Here is a 19,502-nt window from a genome sequence, read left to right on the forward strand (position 1 = left end):
GCCGTCGCCAGGAAGTGACTCTGGGTGACGCTCTGGCAATGAGGCTGAAAACTCGATGGTACCATCCTGCAAAGACATCTGTGTCCCCCGCCGAATCACGGTAAGTATTTGGGAAGCCTGGCTAAAGCCCACTGGCCTCAATCCAGATTGGGCTCCCGACAGTTGCTCTAGTATTTTTAAATAAAACATGAGAGATCCTTATCATGGATCTCCCACACTTACAATTAATTTGGCCCTCAGAAAGATCTGAGGATGGAAAGCCTCTTCTTTCCCAGTCATAAGAACATAAGAGAAGCCAATGTTGGATTCGGCCAATGGCCCATCTAGTCCAACACTCTGTCACACAGTGGCCAAAAACACCAGGTGCCATCAGGAGGTCCAGCAGTGGGGCCAAGACACTAGAAGCCCTCCCACTGTGCCCCCCCCCCGGCACCAATAATACAGTGCATCACTGAGAGTTCCTATCTATACCTTGTGGCTAATAGCCACTGATGGATCTCTGCTCCATGTGCTTATCTAATTCCCTCTTGAAGCTGCCCATGGCTGTAGCCGCCACCACCTCCTGTGACAGTGAATTCCATGTGTTAATCACTCTTTGGGTGAAGAAGTACTTCCTTTTATCTGTTCTAATTCTACTGTCACTTTGATTATCCTCTCAGAATGGCCACTGAAGCTGTGTGTGTTTATACTCGATATAAGTTTATGTTTAAGAATTTATATTTATATGTAATAATAGTGGCAAACTGAGGTTACATGGCCAGTTTTCTAATTATGTTACTGTACAATAATTGTGAAATTATTTTGTTACTCTCTTTTGTTCATGAAAAGGCTACTTCAAAAAACATCTTATAACAAAGAACATCTTATAATATGATATGCACACACATTTAAAATAGAAGTTGTTTCTTAATTCCAAGCACTCATGCATAAATCATAACTAGGGCTAATCCATCCAATGAAATCTGGCTGAATTGTGACTGGACATGGCTAATCACTCATATGACACACACTTCACCACAGGAGAAACTAGAGGCTATGGGACCCAAACTATTAATAAGTGAGCTGGTAACTTGAACTAGGCTTGACTACTAAACTTTCAAGAGTAAGCATATAGTAATTTACACGCATAACACAGGCCCGTAGCCAGGAACTTCTAAGTTGGGGGGCATTTAAATTCCTCGGGGGGCACGGGTTAATTCTATTAAGTGTAATTTAATTAACTTGATCAGTGCATTGCAGGGGAGAAAGGGGCAGTGTGGGAGTTCATGATAGCCAATGCATCTTACCAGAGAGTCAGGGGGCCTGGGCCAAAAGGAAGTCATGGGGCCTTGGTAGGAAGTCGGGGGGCCAAGCTCTGAAATGCCCCACTGTAGCTACGGGCCTGGCATAACAGCTCATTGAGAAGAAGGTAAAAATTACCTCAGCTCAGAGAAATCAAACTGTGACAATACAGGGTTCAGATATTCTTCCATATCTTTCAATATAGCCTGGAATTCTGATGTACAATATTCATTTTCTTCTCCTACACTCTATCACAAAAAAATTGAAAACTGAGTTAAATAAAAAGGCATAAGACTCACAGGGACAGAAAGAATTATATAATGATCAAATACAAACAGGACAAGACATGTAAAATTAGTTATATATTGGCATAACCCTAAGTATAAAATGAGCTATCATATTTAATCAATGTTGTGTTCCATATTTTTAATGGAGATTTTCCTTTAAAACAGTTTTGTAAAGGAAATATTAGCACAATAATTGTAATGGTAATAGTTACAAAACCATTCCCTAGTGAGTGTTTTTTGTTATTTTAATGCAACTTTTCTGGACTACAGCTTAACAGATACCCACAATTGTTACAAGCCATTTTAAATGTAAAAAGTAGTTATTGAACAGGCTATCCGATTATATCACTCATAAAAACACCAATATAAATGACTCCCATTTTCCCAATAAGTTCTCTTACCATATCTAATTTGCTGTGTGGCTCCTGTCCTTGTTGTAACTCATTTTTGTCTTCCTCGAGCTTTTCTGGTGATATGTTCTTCAGAAGTCTCTTCATCTTCTGTTTGAAAAACTTTACCTTCTCCAACAAATTGAAGAATGCTTCAGGATTTACAGAGGACCGTGCAATTTTAGCCTGTACTAATCATAATCAAAAACACAAGCCAGCTATAATACATTTTAATTTCAAGGATATATTGTCTTCATTTATTCATACTTCTGTAATGGCTGAGTGTAAAAAGGATCTAGTTACAAAAGGGAACAAATAATTGTAGTTGTAACTTATTCTGTGAACTAGGTGACAAGCTTTATAATAATATTATAGAATTTATGTGCAAAGATAACTACTCAGACTTTGAAAAAAGGAAACTGAATACAGTTTTGCTGAGCTGTAAAATGCAAGCCCCACGGAAACATTTGAGCAGGATCAGATCACTAGTATCCAACACGTATACTGATGATGTCATGATCCCTGACTGGATGGAAACACTGTTCCTTGCAAGAAAATGCCGTGAGAAAGCATATAATTTCTGGTTAGAGTGGAAAATGATAGACGAGCAGGTCAAACCATCAATGATAGCATGGGCTCATAGGACACAGTTTAAGTTTCGAACAATGGGACAAAATTTGGACAAGAAATATAAAATTCGTAAAAACAAGTGTCTTTAAGGAAAATATTATAAAGATGTTCTACAGGTGGCACATTTTGCCTGCTAGACTTAAAAAATTCAATGAGAAAATAAAGGAAAACTGTTGGAAATGCAATTATAGTAAAGGTACTTTCTATCACATGTGGTGGTCATGTAATAAAACAAAAAAATATTGGATTATGGTGAAAGAAATCATAGATAAAATAATAGGTAAAAACTTCCCTTTAACTCCAGAATGTTGTTTATTAAACATAATAGCAATTTGAAAAACCAAATCAATATAATTATTTAAAAGAAAAAGAAAAAGAAATGGTAATGTATAGTAACGGTACTTTCTATCACATGTGGTGGTCATCTAATAAAACAAAAAATATTGGATTATGGTGAAAGAAATCATAGATAAAATAATAGGTAAAAACTTTCCTTTAACTCCAGAATGTTGTTTATGAAACATAATACCTGATGTTTTCAGGGAAAAAGAGATATATCTATTAATGCAAATTCTTACAGCAGCAAGAATTGTTTTCGCTAAGAGGTGGAAGGAGAGCGATATACCATCTAAAGATGAAATTATTATTAAACTGTTTCATTTAGCAGAAATGGAGAAATTAACCTGTATTATTGAAGAAAGAAATATGGAATAACATGAAAAATATTGGCAAAGGTTTTATAATTGGTTGAAAGAGTCTAATTTTGGTTCAGTGACTTAAGGCTTATTTTTTCTTTTTTAGTGTCAAATGTTGAGATTTTGTATTCAAAGTTGTGGAAGAACTCTGCATTTACCTAAATATGTTAACAGGAAATACTGTTGTCTTATAGCAATTTGAAAAACCAAATCAATATAATTATTTAAAAGAAAAAGAAAAAGAAATGGTAATGAAGCAGGTGTCAACTGTACAACAAACAGGATGTGAAAAAAGTGAGCAGGGGCTTAGGGGGACATTCTGATTCCCCTCAAAAGCAGAACCTCTGTGCTAAAAACATTGTGTGCAAACATTTGGCACTGCTCTGCTAAGAACAATACAGTCCTATCTGCACTCCTTAGATACACTTACATGTAGGTTGAGTAGGTTTTCCTTTTTGTTGCCCACCCTTTTCCTTTTGCTGCCCACTCTTTTCCTTCTGCTGCCCACTCTTCTCCTTCTGCTGCCCACCCTTGTCCTTCTGCTGCCCACCCTTGTCCTTCTGTTCTCTCAGCTCCTTTGGATTGGTCAACTTTACTTTCTCAAGAACTGCACCATACAGGAGAGATCTGTGGAAGGGAAAAAAATCCTATTCATACAATTTGAACTGTTAAGTCAATGCCTCTTTAGAGTTATACATGCACACCCTAGTCTCTTATTGGTTTCTCATCGGACCTAGAAAAGTATTTCTCGAGAAATGGTGTAAATAGGCCAAATCGCTGTTTGGGAAGGCCTTCTATGTCACATTCTTGACAATCTTGGCTCTCCTTTTCCCTGCTTTCCTTTTTTGTGGGGATTAGAGCAGGATGGTGGTTTCTTGGGATACAGGGCAAGGGAGCAAAAATGGGGGGACAATAGAATGCACTGGAAGTGGGAGAGGGTGCCGAAGTACTGGGAAGTATGGTTAAAGCTGTACGGTTTCTGCTTTGAATCTTAGCCTTATTTCTTTAGATTTAGATAAATGCAAAAGACCAATAATATTGTGACATACTAACTTTGGGATAAATGTAAATAAATGCAAATAAAGTGGTTCCTCAGTGGAACAGGCTTCCTCAGGAGGTGGTGGGCTCTTCTTCTTTGGAGGTATTCAAACTGATGGCCATCTGACAGCAATGCTGATTCTCTGAATTTAGGCAGACCATGAGAGGGAGGGCAGGAAGAGTTGAATCAGTGCTTAGTTCTTGTGGCCCTTTCTTACACACCCAGGGAAATGTTGGTTGCCACTCTGGGGTCAGGAAGCAATTTTTCTCCAGGCCAGTTTGTCTGGGGATCCTGGAGGGTTTTTTTTTGTCATCTTCTGGGCATGAAACCAGGGTCATTGGGTGTGTGTGTGTGGGGGGGGTATTTGTGAATTTCCTGCATTGTGCAGTGGGTTGGAATAGATGATCCTGGAGGTCCCTTCCAGCTCTATGATTCTAAATATATAAGAAGTGATTATGGGGAAAATATAGAAAACAAACTGAATGCTTTGCTCAGCAACATTTTTCAGATGCTACCAATTTTGACCATATTCCTCTGTCAGGGAGTAGAAATTAACTGAAAGCAAATACTGCTTGTAGAAAACCCACACTTAGAAGGCAGGAAAAGATATAAAGTGCAGAAGATAGTGTCCATGGTTCATACTAATGGTAGGGTAACTGTCTTGAATGAATCGATGACAGAAAGATGACAGGGGCTGCAGAGGGATATAAAGAAGATGGCTGGGCACATAGAGATAAAGAATGATAGAGGTAGTAAATCTCAGGTTCAGAGCTGTTTGGGACAAGATGGAATGCTGTTCAGAATGGGTTTGATTCTACATAGTATTTGGACAGCTTTCTTTCTTAGGCTCCATGATAATCTGTACGTTCTACTAACGCCAGGCTTTATAGTGCCCTCTGCACCACATACAAATAGAGACAGGGTGTAGTGAGATATTATTGTGGTTCTTCCACATCTTTGAATACTAAGAATGGGGTCACCCTATTATTTTAAGCAATATTAATTAATGGGCAAACGGCAACAAAAAATTGAAGCTACAAGGAACTGAACCGTATCTTTATCAATATTTATTATTTATTGCCTCAAGTTCTGAACACAAGAAAAGTAGGTCTTAACTGAGTCATATATCTAGAATTGTATTTCCACAGGCTGACTAAATCTATGATAAAAATAGTTTTCTAATGTTCAGCTTATTCGGTTGAAGCTAACCAAATCCCCCCCTCATCTAGCAAAAGTGGTTTGTTAGCAGTTCCACCGGGGTGGATGAAGTCTAAAAACAAAGAGGTGTGATTAAATCAGTTGCATCTAACTTCCAGGAGCACACACAATGATCCTTCTGAATTGGACTGCTTGCACATCTTGTAATGGCTAGATTGCTTGACCACTCTTGACCCCTAACGTTTGGACATGGTGATGGGACTGAATATAACTTCCCCGTTCCTCCTCTAGCTATCAAAGCTGGCAGTGCCAGAGATTTGACAGCAGGAACGTAGCATGCAAACACTCACCATCCCCTAGTGAGTGTTTTTTGCTATCTTGATGAAACTATTCTGGACTACAGTTTAACAGATAACCACAGTTGTTACAAACCATTTCAAATGTAAAAAGTAGTTATTAAACATGCTATTTGATTATATCACTCATAAAAACACCAATATAAACACCTATATGGCCAGAGGCCTGCATATCTTTGAGGCCACCTCTCCCCTTATGAGCCCTGTAGGACATTACAATCTGCAAACCAGCATCTTCTGGTGATCCCCGGCCCCAGGGACATCCGTCTTGCCTCAACGAGGGCCAGGGCTCTTTTGGCCTTAGTCCCCACCTGGTGGAATGAGCTCTTCCAGCCATCAAAGCTGGCAGTACAAGATATTTGAAGCAGGAACATAGCATGCAATTATACAAGTTATCTATAGAGAAGGGCTACCTAGTCTCACTTAGCTCTTTACCCCTATACACTTCCTTATTGACAGGGTTTAACATGGCAAGTGAAACCAAATGATACATTAAAGCAGATGACCTTACTCAGAGTTCTGTCTACATTGGGGTTGGGCCAATAATCTATCAAACAGACACTACAAAATAAGGAGATATAATGGACAATTATATCCATACCTGTCTTCTGAATGCTGGAGAATGATTATGTGAAAATGTGGTGGCAATTCATTCATTATATTAAAGTGCTGTGTAGAAATGCAGAGGTTTCCCCACGCCTACACAAACAAGTCAAATAACAGATTACTTTTCAGAATGTTTTAAAATGAAGTTTCAGTATTTTCATGGTGGACGCTACTATTTGCTATGCTAGAAAGTTACATACAAAACAGGAAGGAGAAATGACATTACCCGTGGTTGTTTTTATTCAGTTGTCAGTGGCTCATTTGATCAGTGAAATATTTGTGCAGTAATAAGCACTTGAGGGATTTAGCAGCAATTCTTTTTAGAGATATACAGATATAACTTGTGGAGGAAGAGACCAGCAAAGTAATCCCCTGCTCTAAACCCATGAAAATCAGTGCGCTTAGACTGGAATAATTCTGCAGAGGCTGAACTATGAATTAACATATGCTCCCCCCAGATCAAGTGTTCTAATCCCATTTGGTTTTCATCCCTAACTGAATGGGCGATTATAATTTTTAACTGATCCAATTACCTTTGAGATAGCAGCTAACCTCTGCTCCACACTTTTTAGGAGATTGCTTGTTGTATCTCCTCTTTGTTGAAGATGGTGCTGCAGATGCAACATTGCTGACAGTTGTGAACTGCTGGTATTCCAGGAAGCTGACAGCAGGATATTTTTTATCATCACTGACGCCAAACAGCTCTGTAATATTTTAATATTAGTCTAGTTTGACAAATGTTTTAAAGCAGACTGTTACTAAAAATCGTATCAGTGAGCATGAAACAAAGTAGCACATATGCTACTATTATTTACAACCACAGTAAAGTGAAAAGGCTCCAAAAATAAAATATGACGAACAGCTTTTCTCAACTATTGTTCCTTTCAGGGAATGATCTTGCCATCCACCTTGTTCACTGAAACATTCTTCTGTGCCCAGTGAATGATAACTTACATTTCTTAACCAACAATGCTATCCTGAGCAGAGTTACACCACTGCTAGTGGTTGGCTGATCTACCCTGATGTCGTGGTGGGGGGAGAATTGGAATCTTGGGGGGGGGGGCAGGAACTGGGCAAACAGAAACAGGCTGTTACTATTGACTGAACTGCTTTGAGAGGTTGGACAAAGCTGAACAGCCTAGGAAAGGCAGGACCTGTGGAGGAAATCAAACACCTAAGATGGCAGTACAGGCATAATACTGCACAATTGTTAATGCTAAGTAGGAACAGAATGGAATTTGTGTCAGTGTGATTAGTGAAGAGGAGCAGCAGCTGAGCTCATGGCATGAACCACCTAATCACTGGTAGGATATCGCCAGTGTTACATCTACACCAGACTTTGGGCCAAACTAGGCTTTACGGTTTTTAGCGAGTTGAGTCTAGGTTCCCCCAACCCAATTCACTTTCCCTGAAGCCACAAGGCAGCTGCAGGGAATGTCAGTTTAAAGATCAGAGGGTGCACTTTTCAGCAGGGAACTGCAGTGTGTGTGTGGGGGGGACTCCTGTCTCACCCACTCCTCAGTTTTCAGAAGCTGGAACCGCCCAGCCAGTGGGTTTATTCACATAACTTTGGAGTAGCATATGCTTACTCTGCATGGCACTCCAAAGTTACGTAAAATAACTTGGTGCTGGGGTCATTTCTGTTTCTGAAAACAGAATGGGGGGTCAGGAGCCCTCCTGCCTCTACACTGAAGTTTTAAGGCTCTAAAGAACCCCTTTCTGATCTTTAAAATGATATTCCTTGTAGCTGCTGTGTGGCTGCAGGGAAAGGCAGCTGGGTCAGGGAATCCAGACCCAACTTGTGAAAAAAAAAGTAACATCTAGTTGGTCCGTTTAATAAAGTTATCACTTAGAAATGCCTTTCCTTGGGCCGGTTTTTGTGACTGGCCATTAACAGGGATTGGGGGGTAGGGAATGTCCATGATTTCTGTGGATTTTCTCCTTGAGGTTACAGCACCACACTCTGCATTCTATGCTGTGTTCATGAAGACACCCCCCCAAAAAAAAACCCTCTCCAGAACAACTTTTTGTATGACATGGAAAGCTTCAGAAAAGAGGACGAGATGAGTATGTTTCATCCACAGTGTTTTGGTTCTACTCATGTGTCGTAAGCAAAGAGACAAAACATTTTTTCATTTAAAAAATAGGAAGTAAAAACTGTGAAGTCAGCTATCTTTATGAAACACATTCTGTTAACCAAGGTACTTTGCTTATAACACATCTGTAACCTATCACCATTCGACAATAGTAATTTGTCCACTACTGTTATCCACCAAATGAAATATACTAAATAAGAATTATTATTACATTCTATGGCAATGGCAACAATTAGACAAAACATTTCATTTAATTCATTGATGGAATGGTGCAAATATATTTTTAAAATCTTTAAAACCTCATTTAGTATTCATTTCATTAATTATTTCCTATACAGGTTGTCAAAGCAGATACTGCCATACCTGATAAAGGGCCAAAAACTGACTTGCTGAAACTGGGTCAAATTTTCCAAAGCACTCCACCATTTCCAAACTAGCAGCAGCCAGGATGTTATGAAGGTTATTATTAATTGCTACATTAATGCACTGTAGCAAAATCTCACTTGACTGATAAAGGTATTTCTGGGTCCAAGTCTGTCTGCTCTGTACAATAAAAATAAAAAATATTTGCATCTGATACTGTTAGAACTGCATAAATATATGAAGAAGAAGAAGAGATTGGATTTATACCCTGCCCTTCACTACCCAAAGGTGTCTCAGAGCGGCTTACAAACTCCTTTCCCTTCCCCTCCCCACAACAGACACCCTGTGAGGTAGGTGGGGCTGAGAGAGCTCTTGACAGAAACTGCTCTTTTTCAAGAACAGCTCTTATCAGAACTACGGCTTGCCCAAGGTCATCCAGCCAGGTGCAAGTGGAGGAGTGGGGAATCAAATCCAGTTCTCCCAGATTAGAGTCCACGCAGTTAACTACTACACCAAACTGGCTCTCAAATATATCACCAACGTATGGTTATCACTGTGATGAGGTGAAGTCTCTAAAACATTTGATACTTCTAACTGAAGTACTAAATTCTCCTTTATCTAGTCTTCATTATGATAGCAACAAATGTTTGGGGCCACATTGGTCACAGAGACTACAAGGTGAGTGAATTTGTGAAGTGTCAGTTCATGAAACACACTTTCTCTCTGGAATCCAGGTTCAGGAAGTCATTTGCCTATGTCATCTATATATCTAATTCCCAACTTGCCCCCCGAGTGCAGATCGCTAAATTAGCGCTCCGGGGGCAGCTGGGGAGGTTTGTGCACATGTGGGCACAAAAATAGAAAAAGTTGAAAAAAATTCAGGGGGATGTTTAAATCCCCCCGAAAGTGCAAGAGCGTCTCCTGCGCGTGCTCAGGAGATGCTCTGCGACCTACCGGGCTTGCGTGCGGGGGAAGGCAGGCAGGCAGGGCGGGCGGGCGGAATACAAACGGTCAGGTCAAGCATGATAAAGGGATTTGAACCAGGTACAGAACCAATGGGTCACTTTCCCGCTGGCGGGTGAAAGGAAACGGTTGCGCGCTCATTCCCTGAGAACCAGGCTATCTCTAGACATAATACAGGTGCAGTTCCCAGGCTCTAAAAGCAACAAGCTGGCAGTCAAGCGTACTCCCACATCACATCCTCCAGTTGTTTGGCTTAGGCATTACAGCAGAGTAAAATACTGGCGAACAGGGGGGGGGGGGGGTTAGCAACTGTACAGAGATACAACTAACACAGAACACCATGGCAGCTTGCTGACACAAACTGAACATGCATTTTGTTTTCAACATCCTCCCAAAGTTTTCTTGTGAAGAGTGTAAGAGTAAGAATTCCCTCCCACCAGAGCAGCTTGTTCCTTAAACTACTGCATGAGTCACAATTTTGGCCCTCCTGATTGGAAGGAGGCAAGACCAGAGCAGTGATGCATGCAAACAAACAATGGGGAGCCTCCTTTGAAGACCAGTTAATCTTGCCTAGTCTTTGGTTGGGAAATGACTATATGGTTCCATCATATATAACATAGAGATGCAACAGAATTATCATTCCTACAAAGAAGGCAAGGCCAAATGTGAATTATGCGCGCACACACACAGAGCTGGTTTGCCTTTGCCTTCCTCTGTAGTCTTCCTTGGAGGTTGCCCATCCAAGTACTAAACAGGGCTGACCCTCCTTAGCTTCTGAGATCTGACGAGATTGGGCTGTAGCATGCCAGCTTCCAAGTAACCCTACTCGGGAAGCTCAACATAAAAAAAAACTAAGATCATGGCATCCGGCCCCATCACTCCTTGGCAAATAGAAGGGGAAGTCGTGGAAGTAGTGACAGACTTCACATTCCTGGGATCCCAGATCACCACAGACTGTGACAGCAGCCATGAAATTAAAAGACGCCTGCTCCTTGGGAGGAAAGCGATGGCAAACCTAAACAGCATGATAAAAAGTAGAGAAATCACCCTGTCAACAAAAGGCCGCATGGTCAAAGCAATGGTATTCCCAGTAGTCATGTATGGCTGCGAGAGTTGGACTATAAGGAAGGCTGAGCGCCGAAGAATAGATTCTTTTGAACTATGGTGCTGGAGAAGACTCTTGAGAGTCCCTTGGACTGCAAGAAGATCCAATCAATCAATCCTAAAAGAAATCAACCCTGACTGTTCCCTGGAAGGCCAGATAAAGAAACTGAAGCTCAAATACTTTGGCCACCAAATGAGAAGGGAACCCTCACTGGAGAAGACCCTGATGCTGGGAAAGATTGAAGGTCAAAGAAGACGGGGACGGCAAAGGATGAGATGGTTGGACAGTGTCATCGATGCAACTAACATGAAATTGAGCCAACTTCAGAGGACGGCGGAAGACAGGAGGGCCTGGCGGGGATCTGGTCCATGGGGTCGCAAAGAGTCGGACTCGACTGTGCGACTGAACAACAACAACAACAAAACTCGTCTCCTATCCCTAAGCTGGTTTACAGGTGGGGGAGATGCAGGTGGTGAGCTGCTTACGGCGGGATCAATCCCAGGTGCAAACCGTCCTGTAGTTGGCTCAGATTGCTGTGTATCCTCAAAAAGTCAAACAATGAACACACAGATGAGTTCATCCAGTGCCCAACAGAGCACAACTGTGCAGCAATTAGCCTTTAGGTGGCATTGAAAAATGCATGCCTGAGGGAGGAGCCTACTACTTTCAGTGAATACAACAGGACAGCACCCAGAAGACCATTTGGTCACACCAGGAACCAGGAACCAGGAACACTGGTACAATCTTGGTCTCATTGGTGTTAATAGTGTTTTTTCCCCCCTATGGCCACATTCAAATGTCTTGACAAGGTAAGTCCATGAAGGGCATGAGCACAGTTTGTTGGCATGTTTGCATGTTCCCTCCCACCTCCTTCCTCCATTCCTGCACTCACTGCCTTCTCTAGCAAAAGATTAACTGTCTGTTCCTGGACTGCTATTCCAGGCAACAAGGAGTAAATACCCATAGAAGATAAGGAAGCAATACAAGGAATCCAACTGCTGTTAAAACAAAGGGAGAGGGAGAAAGAAGATAAGACACCCAACACCTAAAAAGCCTTTAGCAGCACTACCTAGGCCAAACTAAGGGCGTGATCACACGCACAATTAGCCCTGCCACAGGTGTGAATGCCGGGCAGATTTAAAGGGCGTGATCAGACATTAACACCTGGGAAGCGCCCTGCACCGTTCGGCAACCTGCTTTGCTCCAGTAGTAAATGGGTTGCGACGGGCCACAGAAGGAGTTTTCCATGTCTGATCACTCCAGTGCGCTCTCATGGCATCAGGATAGTCTGATCAGGCCATCCCGACCCTGTGCTGTTGTCTCTCCCCCCCTTCTCAGTATGCACATCATCACAAACTCCATAGGGAGACCTCAGCTATCCTCCACTGTGTGAAGCACTTGGTACTCAGGCCAGTAGGAAAGTACTTGAAACAAAGAGGTAGATTGTGGTAAGGGAGATTGTGGTAACGAAACCCGACTCATCCGCAGTTGCGTCTGATCACGCAGTGGTGGGCTGTGTCAGCCGCTTCCAAGGGCTATATGATAGCGCAACTGCGGGTCAAATTCCTCCGGAGGAAATAGCCTCGCTCCCCCCCTGCTTTATCTCGTCTGTGTGACCACCCCCAACATGTATCAAAACATTCCTCCCTACCACCACCTTACCAAGCTATACTCCACTGTGTGAAGCACTTGGTACTCAGGCCAGTAGGAAAGTACTTGAAACAAAGAGGTAGATTGTGGTAAGGCAGATTGTGGTAAGGCAGGGGATAAGGGAGGGTATAGGTTTTCACCCACCCTTGCTCCCTTTCAAAAACAGATCCTCCTTCCACCCCACTTAATACGTGAATGGGATAGATGCTCCCGTTGCAACTTATTTCAAGTCAAGTATTTTAAGAAGTGAGCAGTGACTCACGAAAGCTCGTACCCTACCACAGATTTGTTGGTCTTTAAGGTGCTACTGGACTCTTGCTCTTTTCTGTTGCTGCAGACTAACTTGCCTACCTGTCTTGATCTATTTTAAGTCAGTTTCAGTTTATAAGATTCCATAGTGTCTCTTCCTCTCAGTTTAAATATTATTAATAAACATAACAATAAGACAAAGAATATCCCTTTTGGTGTCTGAAATATTCACATTCTGTCTTTCCACTACAAAATGCCCCAGGCAAAGACTGTTCCAAACAAACCATTTCAAACTAACATCCACTACAAGCAATGCCATCACTTAAAATCACAAAATAGGAAACAGTAAAGTAACAATTGAGGGGGGAAAACAGCAACAGAAAGCTGCAGACAGCTTCTTGAAACCATTTACCCAGAGGCTCGATTATATTTAGTAAAAGTATGTCCATACCATGGCATTTTCACACCAGAGAATATCTGAAGAGAAGGGATGAGTTCGGTCAGCAAGTAAACGCAGAAATCTCCCACTGAGATGGAGGTATTTGGCTTTGATATCAAGACAGCCCATATACAGAGTCTGCAGACTTGTTAGTTGAGCCTGGATATTATGGGCAATAGTATGGCTTAAGGTTAGCCATGCCTATTTAGCCAAGAAAACATAAGTTAAAATCAGTGTTTTCAAATATGCGGGGCACTTGCAATATTACATGTGAGAAAATACTTTTAGAAACTGAGGCTTCATTAAAATTCTTTTAATCGTCCTCTTCAGTTTTGCAATAACTACATTCCACCCCTAACAGCTAGCGAGAACTTTAAGAAAAAGTATCTGCCTACTCAAAGGACTTCCCTCTATCTTTCACAGTACTTCTGTCAGCCAAATCATCAATGGGCATCACTTCTGGGAAATACCCTTAAGTGAAGGAATACAAAATAAAGTGTATGTGTGTAGACTGCAAAGTTGCAACATTCCCCCCATTTGTATTATTTACAAATGTAATACAGATGTGGAAAACAAATAAAAGCCAATGTTTTACCTCAGATTTCTACAAGATGCTTAAAATAAAAGCCAATGTTTTACCTCAGATTTCTACAAGATACATAAAATAAAAGCCAATGTTTTACCTCCGATTTCTACAAGATGCATAAAATGAGCATAGAATTATTAATTTGCTTTGGTTCTGAGCAGGGAATAAATGTAAAACAATAATATTGCTAACAGTAAGTACAGATATTAAAAATGAAGGGTACAATTCATCTCTATATGGGAAAAGCTTTGTGTAGAACTATTGGAATCATTTTTCATCTCCATCCCTGACCAGCCCCTGGGCTTTTCTGGATTCTCATTTTACTTGCTGGTAAGTTTTTGTTTCTTGGATTCCCCCCACCCCCCCAGTTCTTCATGTGTATTGCTCCCTCTAGTGGTGAATTCTGTATCACACAGGTTCATTTCCAGCATATCTCCCTGTAGATTTAAATGCAGGTTTTTATTCTGGACATAAATCTGTGTGATATCAAATCAACCACTAGAGAGAGCAAAAACATGCAAAACAACCCCCCTGTTGCCAGAGGTGCTGCCTTTTACTCTTGGGTAGCCCCAATAGCAAGGGCACCCCACTTCTAACCTGACCCAGAGACCCACAAAAACTCAGGCCAAGGAAAGCACTCCTGGTTCTAACTCCGCACAAGGAAAGCACTCCTGGTTCTGAAACACAGAGCTAGCCACAGCTCTGAAAAAGGGCTCTCCATTTTCAGGTGACAGGCAACCTCAGAGCAAGCCTCCAGTCTTCCCCCTCCACCCAGCAGAGATTATGTTTATGGAATAACAATGAGTTCTAGCAGGTAAAGTATCTACATTTTTAAAGTCTATTTAATTCTTTGTCTGAATACTTGTCTTTTCTACTCTGTCCCTCAAGATAAACCAATCAAGCATTCAAATGATTAACGATCCTTCCTGACGCTAATCAGGGACGTCTCCCACCTTTTGTTTACCCTGGCCAGGACCATTAGTGGTCAGATAAACCATTTAACTAGCCACCCAACACCTGGCTTCTGTTGTTAAATCTAGACCCTGCCTCTCTGGAAGCTCACTGGTCACACACTCCTGGGACTCAACATTGGTCCAGGAAATCTATTGTTCTCACCTGAGACCAGCCCCCAGGACCGGCCATTGGTCTGCATTGTCTTCCGTAGGATATATCCCAGCATAAACATGGCCTTAGACCGTGTGTTTTTTCTGCCATAATCAAAATGGCAGTCCACCCCTAAGCTCTCTGAGTTTAGGCCACAATCCATGGACCTCTGCACATCTGGACCAGGTTGTATAACCCCTCTATAAACTATCAATCACCTCTGCTTCCTTAGTTCTATATTGTGTGTGTGTGAGTGTTTGAATATTGTTTGTATGTTTTAAATCATTATTTTAGCCACCCAGTTTCCGTGTCTATTCCTGGGTTCTTGGGAATTCTAACTCTGGTATACACAGGTCAGATCCTATAGATAAGCCAATTGCATATTAATAATTATAATTCCCCATATTTATTAAATAATAGAGCAATTTGGCTAACCCCCCCCCAAAAAACCCAGGAATTTACCAGGGAGTAAAATGAGAATGCAGAAAACCCCCTTGTTCTGGCCATTAGATGGAACCAGAGGTTAATTTATCTTTTGTAAAAATTGAAATGTGTTTTTATTTTAAAAGACCTATACAAAACTTTTCATAACAAACAGCAGTACCATAATTAAAGTTCCTATGACAGAAAAGAGGAAAGTATGTAGGACAGATCTGCTTAGAAAAGTAAACAACAGAAGAAGCAATTACCTGCTCCACAGTACCAGGCTCTGGCGTAAATCTTACAAAGTCCTCAATGATTTGCTCAATTTGTCCTTCTCCTGCTTCTTTCTTTTTTTTCTCAATGTTCATAAGAACTAGAATGTCCATCAGGATCTCCACAAGGCTCAACTTCATGCTAGCAAGTCTTCTCATCAATGGAGTATTAATATTTCTAGTCTGAAAATTTAAAACAAAAATTAAAATGGAAGACAAAGCCTTTGAAACAAACTAGAATCAAGGTTCCATGATAACTGTACATGGGCATAAACTGAACTACGAAGCAAAAATTGTAACAAATTTGCCCTGTATCATCATTCACAAACTTTTAAAGCAGTTTGTGGCAGTTCATGGATGGAACAGAAAGAAGGGGTTTAAAGGGACTCAGAGTCTCTTCAAACCCCTGCTTTAAGTTCCCTGCAAAAATTGCAAAAACAGCTGAGTGGCAGGGAGGCACTCTCTGCCATGTAGCTGTTTTGGGCTGTCTTGTGCACTCCTCGCTGCTCAGATGCTTTAAATGGACTGCACAAAACAGCCCCCCAAATAGCTGAGTGGTGGGGAGCAAGCTGCTCCCTGTCACTCAGCTGTTTTTAGGGCTTTCTGTAAACCCTGTTCAAAGTGAGTGTGGCCCCTTTCAACAGGGTTTGTGGGGTCATGAACCATGAACGAGTTTGGTTCACGAACCAGACTCCTGGTTCAGTTCTTGGTTCAGCCACAAATCATGAACTGAACTGCATTTTCTTGGTTCATGCCCATCCCTTTTGATAACAGTGAACACCAACGATTATAAGCATCTATGGCCCCGGTCATATGGGCTGGATATCGCGGAAGGGAGGCGTGGCAAATTGCCCCGGTGCAGTTTGATCCGCGATTATACGATCAGACACGCTGGTGGCACACCATGGGTCCTTCCCTCGGCGCCGGCGCATAAACGAGGGGCCGGAGGGGAAAGCCGTGCGCCAGCGTAATTACACCACGGGCATCCAGAGGCAGCCCGTGGCAAACCGTTTGCCAGTACTTTGGAGGTACTACTTTTTTATCACGCTTTTCAGTGGTAAGCCACGGGTGCACTCCACTTCCCAGATGTTGGGGTGTGATAGTGCACGGATAATCCATCCACCACCTGTGGCTCTCCCGTGGCAAATTCGCCGTGTCAGTGGGGCCTATGTTAGCCCCCCCCCAAAAAAAAGCTACCAAGAATTCTTTTTAGGAGGTAGCAGAGGTCTTAGGACCAGACTAGAAATCTTAAGACCAAATCAAGGGTCTTAAGAGCCAATTTGGTGTAGTGGTTAAGAACAGCAGACTCTAATCTGGAGAACCAGGTTTGATTCCCCACTCCTCCGCATGCAGCCAGCTGGGTGACCTTGGGTCAGTCACTGTTCTCTCAAGAGCAGTTCTCTCAGAGCTCTCTCAGCCCCACCTACCTCACAGGGTGTCTGTTGTGGGGAGAGGAAGGGAAGAAGATTGTAAGTCGCACTCAGACTCTGAGTGAAGGGTGGGGTATAAATCCAACTCTTCTTCTCCAGGTTATCAAACATCTTCCCTACCCTTTCCCTCTTTTTTTTTGTTTTTAAACAACCAAGCTGATTAAGAGCTCTGAAGAGCTCAAATGCTTGTACATTGCTTGGTGGTACATTGGGTGGCCCTCTAAAAGAATCTTTAAAAATAAATAAATAAAAGGTATTTCACGGCATTCGTTACTGGACTGCTGTGTAGTCTGCTGTATTCATTTTGTTAGTGGATGGCAAGTATTCTAAAGAGCCTTTTCAGATAACAGCAACAACAAAAAAGCAAACCTTCCCTTCAGCATCCTGATCCTATGCATGATTACTCAGGGGAAAAGTCCAATAGAGTTCAGTGGGACTTTTTGGTTGGTTTGCTTTTAAAAATATATGTGGCTTATAAAAACTTAATAAAATTAGCACATTTGATAAAATATATAGTCAAAACAAATTAGAAAACACAGCATCATGTCTAGTTCAGCAAAAAGAATCAATTGCTGCCCTAGTTCAATCTTTTTCACTTGGTATTCTAAAAGACTACAGATTTACATGCTGTATGAAATGACAGGAAGGAGGGTGGTCTTCCAGACTTCTTCTGGAAGGCTGTTCAATAATATTCAAGCCATAACTGAGAAGGAATATGGCTTTACTGAAACAAACCGTACTAGACAGAAAGAAGCAACAACCAGAAGTGATTTCTGGGCAGATCTAAGGTTGGTGAATAAGGAGAGATGGCCCTATAAATAGCATATGGATCCCAGAGTGTGAAGGGCTTTATAAATAGACATGAGCTTTGGAATGGACTTTGGAAACAATTGGGCAGATGTATTAATGTTGGTTGCCCTTGACAGTCTATTATTCTAGATGGTCACCATAATTCAACAAAGTCACCTTTGCAACTCCTAACATCCCCCAGAGCATTCTGGAAACCAGATCCAAATGTCTCAAGTGCCAGTCATTTTAATTGGTCGGTCACCCCGGCAGAGTAACCGAGTTAATACCACCTGCATCTTAAGCAAAAAATTATCTGAGTCACTGTGGTCAACAGGAGAGGTAGCATATAAATATTAGAATAAATAAACCACCCCAAAAAGTTTTAATGCTAATCTTTGAACCCGATCACCAACAAAGCACTTGTTGCAAAAGTTAAAATCTAGCATATGCCTTTTTTCGCATGTTGAGCTCAAAACAACAAAGGACAGTCCCATAGTTGCCATGAACTCCTGAGCGTGACCAGATAAGATGGACTCAGTATAAATGCTGAAATTCTCCAGAACCAGTAATCAGGGCAATTGTACCATATTGAGTTATGTTTTTCGGTACCCTCTTATATTGTTGTACAGTTTAGTGTTGTGACAGATGCATAATCTGCTTCCTGTCAGAGAGGTTTTATCAATTGTGATGGAGCACTGGTTGTCATCAGTCTTCCCTGTGAAATTCCTATAAGGGTTTAACCCTGTTAAATGTGTAAACAAAGCCTCTGGGTATTACTGTGTGGGAAATGAGCTTTTAGTATGCTGTTAATTCTCACTGGTTCTGCAATCTTGTTGCTTACTTTGTATATCAGTGCAGTGAGGAGATGCACAAATCAGTTAAACCTTGATACAGAAAAAAACTAGGGCAATGAATGTCCGTAGATTACATTACAGCTGTGTTTCATCTATCATCTTGGCATTGTTATACCTATAGTATAGACCAGGTATCCCCAACTAGGGGTGTGCAAAAAAAAAAAATCAGTATTTTTTCAGTTTGGGTGTACTGAACCCAAAGACATCGGTATTTCCCAATATTCCCGAATCCCAATATTGGTATGATATTGGGATTTGGAAAATAATCAGGATTGTCATACCCCATAGGGTATAACGGAGAAGGGGGTGGGTGAACTTGCGCTGCTTCTGGGTTCATTCATGTGCAGCGTGGCTTGCAAAAGCCATTTAATGGGAAAGTTCCCTTTAAATGGCTTTTGCAAGCAAGCTGAGCTCGAGCTACATGCCGCCCCAGCTGATCCTCTCTTGCTCAGAGCTGCAAAAGAGGATCAGCTGGGGTGGCGTGGAGCTAACAGCTCCATTCCAGTTTGGCTGAGGCTGGCTCACCTGAATAAAAGTTTTTTTTAAAAAAGTTTTTTTTTCAAGCTGAGCCATATCAGTAGTCGAATACAGCTCTCTGATTTGTATTTGGCTTAATAAATGCCCAAAAAATACTATTGAGGATTTTTTGGGGTATTTATTCAGTTTGGTTTGTACTGAATGCACACCCCTATCCCCAACCTTCTTGAGCTTGTGGGCATATTTGAAATTCTGACACAG

At 41.6% G+C, this 19,502-nt stretch overlaps 1 protein-coding gene across 1 annotated transcript in view; it reads right to left on the reverse strand.

Annotated features, from left to right (window-relative positions):
• The window catches only part of CFAP46 (cilia and flagella associated protein 46), a 139,040-nt gene that overhangs the window by 17,549 nt on the left and 101,989 nt on the right, over window positions 1–19,502 (reverse strand). The window contains 8 exon segments of the mRNA XM_015426887.1: window positions 1,420–1,529; window positions 1,970–2,148; window positions 3,713–3,909; window positions 6,437–6,534; window positions 6,975–7,145; window positions 8,901–9,080; window positions 13,319–13,507; window positions 15,686–15,874. Coding sequence (XP_015282373.1) covers window positions 1,420–1,529; window positions 1,970–2,148; window positions 3,713–3,909; window positions 6,437–6,534; window positions 6,975–7,145; window positions 8,901–9,080; window positions 13,319–13,507; window positions 15,686–15,874 — 1,313 coding nt within the window.

This window comes from Gekko japonicus, unplaced genomic scaffold (genome assembly GCF_001447785.1).
Source record: "Gekko japonicus isolate JY-2015 unplaced genomic scaffold, Gekko_japonicus_V1.1 scaffold35, whole genome shotgun sequence".
NCBI classification, from domain to species: domain Eukaryota; kingdom Metazoa; phylum Chordata; class Lepidosauria; order Squamata; family Gekkonidae; genus Gekko; species Gekko japonicus.